Source organism: Python bivittatus, unplaced genomic scaffold, assembly GCF_059951505.1.
Source record: "Python bivittatus isolate LINGU-HERP-01145 unplaced genomic scaffold, Pbiv_v1 ctg000840_np1212, whole genome shotgun sequence".
NCBI classification, from domain to species: Eukaryota; Metazoa; Chordata; class Lepidosauria; order Squamata; family Pythonidae; genus Python; species Python bivittatus.
This window is the reverse complement of record NW_028277113.1, coordinates 17,473,580-17,486,711: the sequence shown is the minus strand read 5'-3', so window position 1 is coordinate 17,486,711 and position 13,132 is coordinate 17,473,580. Positions and strand designations below refer to the sequence as shown.

The 13,132-nt window shown below is 35.7% G+C and overlaps 1 protein-coding gene across 2 annotated transcripts in view; it reads left to right on the top strand.

Annotated features, from left to right (window-relative positions):
• The window catches only part of JARID2 (jumonji and AT-rich interaction domain containing 2), a 242,979-nt gene that overhangs the window by 146,373 nt on the left and 83,474 nt on the right, over nucleotides 1-13,132 (top strand). Inside the window, exon 3 of one of the 2 annotated variants that reach the window (XM_088130622.1) lies at nucleotides 3,547-3,688. In XM_088130622.1, coding sequence (XP_087986748.1) covers nucleotides 3,547-3,688 — 142 coding nt within the window. Of the gene's footprint in view, nucleotides 1-3,546; nucleotides 3,689-13,132 lie in introns of those variants that run through there. The other variant, XM_088130623.1, reaches the window with a different exon arrangement.

Genomic DNA, 13,132 nt, shown 5'->3' with positions numbered 1-13,132 from the left:
AATGTAACTTTGAAAAAATTATAAGAAAAGGATCTGCTTAAATATAAGAACTGAAATGAACTATTAATATTTGAGGAAGCCTAATGCACCATTGAATGTGTTATTTTTAATAGATGTTTGATGCCAGTGTTTATCACAAAAAAATGATGTATCTAGATGATAAAAGGAGCCTTCCATTACATAAGGGTTGCATCATGTACATTATTTAAAAATGAAACTGAGTTGTGAAGCCACAACCTGTTTGCTGGTCACAGAATTTGCTAGTCATGCACTTGGTAGCTGATAAGTATCAGTTCATACATTGATTGATTAATTATGTGCCATCAAGTCATTTTTGACTCCTAGCAACCACATGGATCAGTTCGTACATACAGTTCACTTATAGCACTGATAGGTGTGAAGGCAGCAACAGGCATAGCTGTTGTGTGTGTAGGTAGTGAGGCAAGCCTGTGCAGAATGAGCCCTCTCAAGTGTCTTCCAGAGTCTGACAGGGTTTCGCTGAAGCTGCTTTAGTTATCTTTGTGTTAAATAGAGATAGAGGTGATGGTGAAAAGTGGGAGAAAAAAAATCAATTAACAGAAAAGAGGTGAGGGAGCACCTCTGTTTTTTATTCATATATGACATCACATTGAAAGGTGTTTTAGAATTATGGAGATCAGGATGGTTTTCTCCAGTTTTTCATTGAACCTGTTAAAGAGATTAGAGCTTGAAAAAAAATATTAATCTGATATTAAACAATAATAAATTGCTCTTTTTAAAATCATCAAAGTGTATCACAGGTTTATATCTCCATAAAATCTATAATGACTTTACCGTAGCTTAGTGAATTGAGTCATGCCTTGCTCCTGTCCAGGGAAAAGAGCTAATCTTTGTTTATGGCAAGATAACAATTGATATTCTAATAGCTTCTTTTGCATCCAAATTCTGTTTTTATTAGTTTATTATTATGTAAAAGGTAGTTAAAGCCTGTATATGGATACCTTAAATAGATTAAACCCAGCACCATTCTGAAAATTCAGCACTGAATTTTACACCTATTCTTAGTGTAAAATATGAAAGTTTATTTGGAAAGGCAATTTTAAAGAAAGTAATAGAACAGTTAAAAATGCTGTCTATTACTGCTTATGAAGAATTATTCTAGATCAGAATAGGCTTGAGCATATTCCGTGTTTGAAGTTCCCCTTCACCTCAGAACACGGATCAACAACGTTTTGATGGCTGGGACCACACTTTTTTGTGATTGTTCTCAGCATTGAGTACCACAAGCAGGTGGGATATTCATGCAATTTAATTTTATTTCTCCTGATTTTTAAAGAGCGTTGTGTTAAGCCTATTCCAAAAGTTAATACATTAAAAAAATCCTTAAAATAGAGAAAAATATACTGGAACATATCAGCATTCTGCAACCTAGTTTTGATTATGTGGTTGGAAGGGGATCAAAGGTTAGTAAAAGAACAAAAGAAAAGATGTTTGGGAGCCCCCTGTATGTTGTGGATTGTCTATCTACCTTAGAAATGGAATCTTCCGTTTATTTCCAGAAAGTGTAATTGGGGTAAAACAACCTACAGTACTTCTAGTAAAAATGGAATGGGGAAAAGATAATGCAAAATGTACTTTATTGAATGAAAATCCTACAGTATGAAGTGGCATAAGTTGGAGAATAGGGTTAGGTTTGGTTTTTGTACCTCTTTTAAAGTAAGCTGTTCTCTTAAATATAGAAAAATGAAAACACACTAACATGAACCTCATACAGTATAAAATAGTAATGGCAACATGTACTGTAACCTCATTTCTCAGCCCAGAGCCAGAGATACGGGTCAGAAAATTTTCCAGGTTCAAAATTTTCAGCAGAAAAAAAATCTACTTCAGTCAAGTTTCAAAGTTGTATGAAGTCTGATTTTCAGTAGATTGTTCTAAACACTGAGAAGCAGAGATTCCATGCCTCTCCCTCCTTCACAGCAAATGTCAAGACTAGTAATAATGAATATGCCAATTGGAATAAGAGTCACTTGCAAATTTTCTAATTTAAAATTTTCTGAAAGACCTGCATCCATTTCTTAAATCTCACAGAATAGTTAATGGTGAAATCTTGGGGCCTGTTTTGGAGGATTTGCATGGGTTTCATGGTTAAAATCAGTGCATTTAGCCTCGCAGATCTTACGATAACCATTGCAACTCTAAAAACTTAGACTATGTCCTTAAATTGGGCTGAATTTTCCCATCTAGGGAGCTTTTAAGATCTTAACCACCCAAAAAACAACTGCCTGAAAATGGCAACTTTGCTGATTCCAGAGCTGGATATGCCATGATATCCTGAATTGGTATCTGCTCAAGCAGTAGGTAGAAACTGTGGTATCTTCACCTAACTCTTGTTGGTGCACCAGTTACAATCTTACCTGATCCAGGATGCCATAGTGATTGTAATTCTCACCTTGGTTACCACAAGGTTACACTATGGTAATGTTCTCTATATGGGTTCTGCCTTTGGAGATGAGTTGGAAACTGTAGCTGGTATAAAAGATGTCCAAATGGCTGGGAGGATCACCCAGTCAATGTAGAAAAACTCCAATTTTAAGATCGCTGCACTGGTTACCAAACCCAATTCAAAGAGATGATCATTACCTTTAAAGCCCTATATATGACACAGCACCAGCATATATTAGGCAACTCCATGTCAAAATCTACTCATCTGATCCAAACCCCTACAGAGGTCCTAGGTAGCCCCCATACTCTGGAATACTTTTCTCTCAGAGTTACATTAGATTGAACACACTGGAAAAATTTAGCACAATACAAGCAGTCATGGTTGGTTGTTCACTGCCCCATTTGTAGATAAAAGCAAGTCATGTTTAATCATTTCAGGCATTTGGTCTTCTGTTTAGTTCACTTTTGATGTTGGAACTTGCCTTTGGGTGGGGGGGGGAAAGTCCTGAAATACTGGAGATTTTTAAAAATCTGATTGTGACTTTTGTCACTGAATTGGATCTTATTATATACACTGCTTTGAGAGGGCTGTACTGTCCTCAGTTTAATAGGGTTAGGATATGAAAAAAAAAGGTGTCCATTGTTTGGGATGAAATAGAAATTCAGATTTTGTCTGTTACATCCAAAGTCTGGTGAATTGAGGTCTGTAATACTGACAATTTACTATACTTTAACTGTGACCTAAAGTATTTAAATAAAGTGAGATGAGACGTGAACCAGGAAGTATCTGGCTAAAATCTCACCTTGGTCATGAAGTCACAAGTACCCTTCAAGAAGGCACACAGACTTAGCATTCACAGGATTTAGAATATTGGGAGAAAAGGAAGAGATTAAAGAGATAACTGAGATAAGATGCATGATGAGCATGCAGTATGATGAGTTCATTAAACATCTTATTTAGCAATTTTATTAGGATACATTTTATGCAGTTGATATTTTTAGAAGATTCCTGGTGCTACAGTTGTTCTTTTTGTGTAAGTGTGTGTGTTTGGGTGTCTATAGTATGTTTTAGGGTGGATTTGTGGCTAGTTCTCTTACCTCTTTTGTTTTTTTTAATTACAGGACTCCTTAGTAATGGCTCATCTAAAGGATTAAGACCAGGGTCTGAACAGCTAGAGAATGAGAAGGATGATGCGTCGCAAGTGTCCTCAACTTCCAATGATATTAGTTCTTCAGATTTTGAAGAGGGGCCCTCAAGGAAAAGGTCAGATTCTTTTAAGTTCATATAATTTAATATAATGTAGTCTTATAAATAAATCTAACAGTAGAGCTGTGCTGAAGCATCTCATTAATCCAGTGGAAAGTCTTTGTAAAGATGTGGAACTTCCAGATGTGGATTTGACTCTACTTGTTCACTGCATGGCCTCAAGAAAGACATTGCCTCTTAGCCTTGCCTTCCCTGCTGTAAGAAAAAGGATCTGTGTAAAAGAATTGTGAAAGCAAACCCAAAAAAAAAGTTAAAAAACAACTCATTGATGCATATGTTGTTTTTAATAATAAAATCGTTACTCTTTTATAATGAAAAGCATTTTTCTTAGGGGAAAAAAACCCTTTCATTTGGATTTGAAGCTCTTTCAAAATCTCAGCCATCATAATCTTAGATCTATTTGAAGACGTTTCTTTAAGGCTTTCCTTGGTCTTCTGAAAGATTTGCTTTTATTTTTGCAGTGCTTGACTTGCTAAACAAAACATGTAGTCACGCCGCATATTCAAATCTGTGAAGTAATTGTGCTTGTCACAATATAATTTATATACAAATAATGCAATTTTATGAAACATTAATTGTCATCACATTTGATTTATTTGAAATAAGACCAAAAGACAGGAGCTTAAAAGGCATAGATAATCAAAAAATGTTGCCAGTATAGAGAACCTCATTATAAAGATGTTAGTTATTGTCAGTGGGGGGCTCCTGTAAGATAATGCTGTAACAATCTTACACTTTTCTCCTCAGATCAGTAATGAAATGCTTTTTGATTCTTGTTATACTATAATCTGGGCCTTTTCCTAAACAGGCACAATCTAAAGTAAAATGGAGGATGTTGTGGCCCTACAAGTGTCAAAAGTACTTGGTAACTTATTTTATGTTTTGTAGGATGAGAATTGAATGCTTGAGGAAAAATGGTTATTAAAAGGCCATACAGTAGTCCTCGACTTACGATGGCAGTTGGGACTGGAAGATCCATTGCTAAGTGATGCAGTTGTAAAGCATGACTGGAATCACTTAGTGATGGCAATCCCTGCAGTCATGGTTGCCTCATTAACCACATCCCATGGTCATTAGGTGAGGCAACTTCCTGCTGGCTTCCCACGGCTAAAGTCAGTGGGGAAGCTGGCAGGAAGTTACAAGTCCCAGGCCCATAGGCAGGTAAATGGCTGCTGCTGGATGGAAGAGGGAGCAAGGGGGTGCACAGGGAGGGTTTGCAAGGGTGTGAGGGAGTACACAAGAGGCGCAGTGTTGGTCAGGGAGGGTGTGAGGGGGTGCGTGAGAGGTTTGGCATGGATCTGGGAGGATGTGGCATGGGTCAGGGAGGGGGTGTGAGGGGGTGCATGAGGGTGTGGCACAAGTCAGGGAGGGTGTGTGAGGGCGTGTGACTGGCCACTGCAGAACCAGCAGGCTAGGAGAGGGTGTACAGATGGGGGAGACTTAACCTGGCAACTTGGCAATCTTCCCTGCTGGCTTCCCCATTGACTTTCTGGGGAAGCTGGCAGGGAAGGTTGCAAATGGTGATCATGTGACCGCGGGAGTGCTGGGAGGGTGGGAACTCCAAGGACGATTGTAATCATTGTTAGTTTAGCACCATCGTAACTTTGAATAGTCACTGAATGAATGGTAATAGGTCGAGAATTATCAATGCTATGGCCCTTATGTTCTTTGTAATAATTACTTGAAATACAAAGCACTTTCCCTAAAGGATTTTCTTTTATTGTTCCATATACAGGTAGTCCCCAGTTTAAGAATGAGTTCCGTTCCCAAGGTCTGTCCTTAAGTTGAATTTGTTTGTAAACCAGAACAGTATTATTGTAGTATTGTGTAATTATTTATTTATTTTATTTATTAAATCAATTTATATAGCTGTCAGGTTCAGCCTAAGAACAACAAGGCAATCCAGTACAGTTCAGTTCCTTTATTAGCTTGCACCTAATAGACAGAATCTCGCCAGACTAAACCTATGCTAAAGCACCTAGTGGATATACCCCGTGAGACTCTAGGGAGGGGACAGCCTCATCCTCTTTGTCTTCCCCACTCTTGTTGTGGGCTGAGGCGCTTGCTCTGGAATGCTTCTCCCCCCTCCTGACAACCTTGAACTTCCATTCCAGAATCTTCCCGGCTCATGCCGTCCATTACAATAGCCATCCATCTCACCATAGGCGACTCAGGGCACCATACAACAAAGCTAAAAACAGTAACATACGTTAAAAATATATAAAACAAAATAAAACAGAATAAAAGGAAGTTAAAAATAAGGGAGCCTAATTAATTAATTAGCTCAAACCACCGTGTGTTTAACTCAAATCATTGTGTATTTAACTTGAATTTTGCTACAATAGGCTCTGTTCTTAACTATGGGTCATCTGTAAACTGGGCATTCATAACCCAGGAGCTACCTGTAGTCTAAGAAATGGAGAGAAGGGATTGTCATTTCTGCTTGTGAAGAATCCGATCCATTTACAATCATGTGTTTTTGTGTGTGAGAGAGTAACAGTAAACTACTTAATTGTGTACATAAAACTTTTAAAAAGTCAGCAACTTTGACCCTCAGAAATCCACAATGAGCCTTAAGTAAGTCCCTCTATCTACTCTAACTAAAAATACATTTTTGAACTACAGGTAGTCATAGCTTAACAATCACAATAGAGTCCGGAAAATTTGCTGTTAAGCAGGGTGGTCATTAAGCGAAACATCACATGACCGCATCTGATTTTTATGACATTTTTTGTGGCAGTTGTTAAGCAAATCACACGGTTCCCATTGATTTTGCTTGCCGGAAGCTGGCTTGGAAGGTTGCAAATGGCAATCATGTGACTCTGGGACGCTGCAACTGTCATAAGTGTGAGCTGGTTGCCAAGTGCCTGGATCGCAATCAAATGACTGCAGAGGTGCTGTGACGGTCGTAAGTGCAAGGACCCATCATAAGTAGTTTAGCACCTCGTAACTTCAAATGGTCGCTAAATGAATGGTCATTAAACAAGGACTACCTGTATTTTATCTTTAGTGATTGAGGAATGTGCTTTCACAGAACATTATTCACTTTTTTCCCCTATTATTTTTGTACATTCTATCTACATTTTCTCTCCACAGGATTATTGACACAATCAGTTGTTGAGTTTATTACTTCTATTCAATATTTTCTTGTGGGTTTAAGCAAAAGCTAAGGAAAATTTAAAGTTAGGAAAATACTCCAGTTTAATTAGGGAGTATTGATTTGCTTCTGTTTTCTGTACAAGTAATGAATTATGTAAATAGCAGTATGTATAATATTTAAATCAAGAAACTAATGGCAACCACAGGGTAGATGTGCCTTGCAAAACTATTTTGCCTCAGTCAGTAATGAAAAGAAGGTGAAGTTTGGTGGTGGGTGGTGGGTAAAGAATTAGGGGACAAGATACACCGTGAGCAACTCTTCAAAAATTGAGAAATAGAGATGCCAGATGTATTGGCAATATATTTTAATTGTCGGTTAGTGCAACTATTTTAATTAATATTTCTGCAGTTAAAATAAATGCTTTAAATGATAAGTGTAATGCTATTTATACTTTGTGTGTGATGTCATGATCTACTAAGCTGTATATATTTCATTACTACAAAGCTCTTACTTTTAGACAGTGCTACTTTAATGGGAATACTTAAATATCCATGGAGAGATTTATGTATGCAGCAAAATGCACTGTCTGAAAAATGTAAAAATGTACAGTAACAGAGTAGCTGAATATTGTGCAGGTTTTAGAACGATGCTGTAATAACTAGGAGAACGTACCTAAAATAATTGGAGACACTGCCTTTTAATTTTTTTTTTTTAATTTTTGATTACAAAAAGAAAAAAAATGCATAAAAGTAGTTTAACAAAAAAGTGAAAAAAATACAACAGAGAAAAAAATTGTTAATCATTATAAAAATAAACAATTTCAATTCTATATATACTTATTTAATTCAAATAGTATTCAAATACATATATATTTCTAACAGATTTATATGATTATTGTGATTTTTTTTTAACCTACTATATCTTTGTATAAATGAGTCCCATATTTCATTATACTTGTCCATACAAAGTCTATGTCTATAGGCAGTCCGCTCATAAGTGGCAAGTGCAATCAGGTCTTCAATCCATTGAAAAAATGGGTCCACATATTTATCTTTCCAATGCTGCAATATCAGTCTTTTGGCCACAGTAAGGGCACGGAGAATCCATTTTCATTGTCCAGATGTCAAATTCCATGTACTAGGCATATAGTTTAAAAGAATAGTATCCTCTGAAAATTTTAGCTTTTGTTGCACAATCATATCATATAGTCCACTACTTTCTCCCAAAACTTGGTAAGTATAGGGCATTGTAGAAACATGTTTTAAAGAGACATTGTCCTTATTACATCTCCAACAAAATGCTGTTTTTGACTATCACTGCCCTTAAAAACCAGTCCTTACCAGCCAGTGATATGTTATCAGATATGTCCAATCTTTCCTTTGAATGCAGTTCCTTCCTTTTAGCTGTCATTATTTTCTTGGTGTTTTTCTTTGAATCTACATACCAAATGTATACATGATATATAAATTGGATAACATGAAATATAACAATTGTTTTTTTCTGGATCTGATTTTTATCTACAATTTGGTAAATTTTGCCCTCTAGTGGTTAAAATGTTCTTGTGTCCCTTTATAGCAAGAATGATGGTATGCTGCCACTTGAAATATGCAATTAATTAAAGAGCATGCAATCTAGGCTATCAACGATTCTCACACTCCCATAACTAACATATGCAATGGTTTTAGTTTTCTAGTAATGCCACGTGTTCTGAATATATTTTGCTATGTGAACTGGAACAAACGGTATGCTTTGCACCAACAAACAAAGCAAAGGCCTATGTGTTCCTTACTGAGTAGTAAATCAGGTTTAGGCAATGATAGAATCTTGTTTCTAATTAAATTGCCTCCTAGCTTTTCCACTGAAGACCATTTCTGATATTATTGTGTTAGCCAGTATCTTGATGAAAACCAGCTAGAAAAAGTTGAATCTGTGTCTGCTGAGGAATCTGACATTGATATTCTGTGTTGTATATACATTGTGTATTGATAACCAGGGGTGAAAATGAGTTCAACAGCATTATTTAGGATACTAATGCCTGCAGAGCTGTTTAAAGCATCCAGAATCAGGCAATACCTTTATTAGGATCAACCAAAACACATCAAATGGAGGCACATTTATGCTTGTTTCAGGACATGTGATTTTGTAATCATACCAAGAAATTGACAGCTACTTCTTGCCAATTACTTAGAGGTCCTCATTCCATTTCCTAACACACAACACATATCTTGAAAGAGTTTTCTCTATGCCATGCAGCTGCCTCTGGATTAGATTATTGGATAACAAGGACAACTCTCCAAGTAGCAGTAGAAATTAGTGTCCATTGAAAGATGAAAAAAATTCTGGCATATATTGATGTTAGGTTGGCTGAATTAAGAATTCCACCATACAGAGCTGAATTATAAAGGGATACAGTCACTAGATAATCTTATGTTGTACGCTATGTATATATACATTTCCTTATATGTTTCTGTTTATCCTATGGCAGCCTATTAATCATGGTTACTTATAGTTTAATGGTTTAGCCAGATCACTCTTGGCCAGAAAATTACTATTGGAGATTTCAGTTTCCTTCATTTTTTGTGGCTTAAAGTTGTTCACTACTGAAGCATTTTTCTCTTCCAAAAAGCTCATTAAGTCTTTTGTTATTTAACTACACCAATAACTCTATAGGAATTAGATACACAATAGAGGGATTGCCCTATCAAATCTTCAAATGTCATAGGCTGTAACATGGTATGCATGATACTTAAAAATATATCCAAAGTCAAAGCGTATCTATAATTAAATAATGATTATGAGTCTTCTTTGGGGACAATTCATCTTTACAGTTTAACAAAGAACACTTTAGTAGCACTTTGAGAACTACAATATAAATTATAATGGTTTAATCCTATGTTTAAGTGCGTATCTGGAACTGTTGACTTAGAATGCAGTGAATCATTAATAATGAGTGTTTAAATAATGAAATTCATTTGTTTAGCATATAATGGGGAAAGGCTGTATTACATGCTCATGTTACATTTGAGATTTACAACTTTCCTTTTCCCCTTTTTTCTTATTTTCTGCATTTTAGATTAATTATTGTTTTAAAATGAATGCATGGGATACTTTTGCCAGTTCAGCAGGCATTAATTCATAACATGCTTATCAAAAGATAAAAAGGAGTTTCAGTGAAGAAATCAAGCTCACTGAAGCATTTTGCATTTTATTTTAGATGCAGAACTTGGGAAAAAATATCCTAATCGAAACAACAGTTACACTCTTAGAAGATGAAGTAAATAGGAAACTCTGTTAACATTTTTGTATAATTGTAGAACCTATTAATTATTTAAAGGATGGAGTGACCTGGAATGAAAAATGCCATGGTAGCTGTGTTAGCCACAAGAATAATCCACACCTCTGTATTACAATAATATATTTATTAAAGGCCAAAGATTTATACAATCTGAAGAGAAACTAGAGTATCCGTTCTACCTACAGATGTTTAGCACAAATTTTTGTGACTGCCACTGCTATCTGTATTATAGTTACTATAATAATGTATTTTATATAATTTTATTGCATTTTGTCTTTTTATTAATAATAATTATAGATTTATGTATTTTATTGGGCTCTTGGCCTAAAGACTGTAATAAAGGGTTTTTTTTTTATTAAACAAATTCAAGATCACGAAATATTGTGCAAGCTTTCATCAGGCAAGATTTAAAGAATATTCTGGCCAAGTGTCCACTTGTAATCTTGACATAGTGTGGGAGTAGTTGCAGACATTCAGATTAAGTTCTGTCAGTTGCTGAAAAGGTTTCAGGATTTGAAACCAAAGTTAACTCCATTTTAGGAGCAGTACAAATTCCTTGATAAATGAAAAACTGACATAGAGGCATGGTAGACAGTTCTTGTATTTTATGTTAAAAGAATCCAAGATCTATTGTGATATGAAATCTTCCAGTGTAAGATCCTGCTGTTGAATGGAGAGTTAGATATACAAAAAAAGTTAAACATCATGGTTGGCCAACTTAGGATCACAAAATCATGTGAAAGCCATATCCACTTTTATCATATCAGTACTGGTAAATGAGAGGTTATGGTTTATGAATTCAAAATAAAAGATTCAGTTCAGCATAGCCCTTGCAATCTTTAAACTGGTTCCAAAGTTGTCCATTGGCTGTATTTGTTCTGTCAGAGTGTGTTTTTTCTTTTAAATTGTTCCAAGCTTATAAGATTAATTTAAATCAAAATATATAGCACAAATCTATATATGATACCAGTGATGCCTATCTGCAATGCAGTAAATACTGTGGAATGATAGCTATATAGAAGCAAGTTGATATTGGAAGTTGGTTGTATGGGCTTAGCTGAAAAAAATCATTGTACTTACAGAACAGTTCAAAGAGTGAAATTGAGCCATATTATGCCTTAACCTCATTGGCTCCTGCTTCAGGTCGGGATGGTTAAAATGATACTGTCATATAAATCTAGGATTCTCGCTTATTCAAATAGAACAAATTAGGAAACAAAATGATGGTTTGTTTTACATTTCTTTCTTTGTAAGCTTTACTGCTTCCAGAACAAACTAGAGTTTCTGGTTTATACAGCATACCAAGCAAACCATTGACAGAATAATTTGTATTTAGCCATGCCCACTTATGGGAGAAATTAGTAAGCACAGTTATTCTTGTTCAGGGCTAAGCCATGACATGCGAACAAAACAATGCAAGGAACAGCCTCCCAAAAATATTAACTTGGTGGATCTATATTTGTACTTTCAAATATCAGTATGCCTGAGGTTAGGGATAGGTATAAATTAAGTCTAGGAATATTTATGATGTATGCGTTAGGTTATGATTGCCAGAGATCTTATAAATGTCAGAAGAACATTACAAATAGAGAAGGAAACTTATTTGCCTTTGAGTAGAATCCAGTATGTATCACCCTTCACCAACCTGACCTTTTTACTGTAAACGCCCAGAGTCGCTCATTGAGTGAGATGGGTGGTGACTAAATTTGAAATATAAATAAATAAATAAATAAATACATACATACATACATATATACATACATACATACATACATACATACATACATAAAAATATTGTGTTGCGACTGCAAATCTCAGAATTCCCAGCCAGGCTGGGGAAGGTTGTATGTAATATTTCAGTGACCTTCTTAGCATGCATCATAAATCCTTAAGTGAATAACTCCTTGATTTAACATCAGTCCTTGATCCAGACCTGCACAGCTTCTGTCTCACCAAGCTGAACACAGCCCATCGGTTATGTATGGCAGCTCGCCAGGGACTTGATAAGTCTCTTGTCTTGGCTGCCTGCCCAGGATTGCAAAACTTGGGGTGGGATGTGTCCATCACCTGGTAAGCTGCAGTTTGTGCATCACAACTTAATTGTACATCTCTCACTTGATCTCATTGAATCACAGATTTGGAAGTTATCATATGAATAGGTATCCAGTGTGTGCTGTTTCTGTTCTGAAATTCAGTCCCTTGTGTCCTCTCCCCAATGTGCAGTGGAATTTATATATTCCCAATTATACCATGCCAGAAAAAGAGAACAGTGTGGATGACACATCTGAACCAAAGTTTCCTAGTGTCAAAGATCTAATGTTGAATCACTTATACTCACTCCCTAGTGTTTTCCCTACATCTGCAAAGTAGTACAAAATGGGAATGGTATTCAGCAACAGTATTGTTTTCTCACAAAGGAATCTACCACCTCCTGCCTCTGAGTTTCATGGCCAAGCTCTGCTACCTGGAAGTTCTTAGATTTGCAAATAACTCTTGCAGAACATTGAAGCAGATCTTTAAAGCAGGCTTAAAGTCAAGTACATTTCTGATTATAAATCGCAAGGCTAGTCAGATGAAATACTCTGTGTAGTACAAAATGTTGCTCTTTTTTGTGGGATTATTCAAAATAATCTCATCAAGCTGCGTCAGTTTTGTAAGAGGAACACTTTTATCAAAAGTTGGTAGTTCTCTTTATTAATGCACTTACAAATGTCTATTATGTTTTTATTTATATAAAACATAAATAAAACATGTATTAATATTTTATACAATATTATCTTTTGACTTTAACTCTAGGATCTCACTGTTCCCTGTTTTTTGCAGTATGGCTAAAAACTGATAACAGCTCTGAGACTGTTTGTAAAATAAAGTCATATTGATGTTCTTAGAAATCAAAATTTATGTTAATGCTTTCAAAAGAGTGCTTTCTATTCTTTTTAAAATTATAATTTCAGAGGTAGTGGAGTACAATTGGGACATGAAAGAAAATGTTGGATCACGGAATGTTCCTATTAATCTGTGCCTCTTCCTTAACACCTCATTCTGT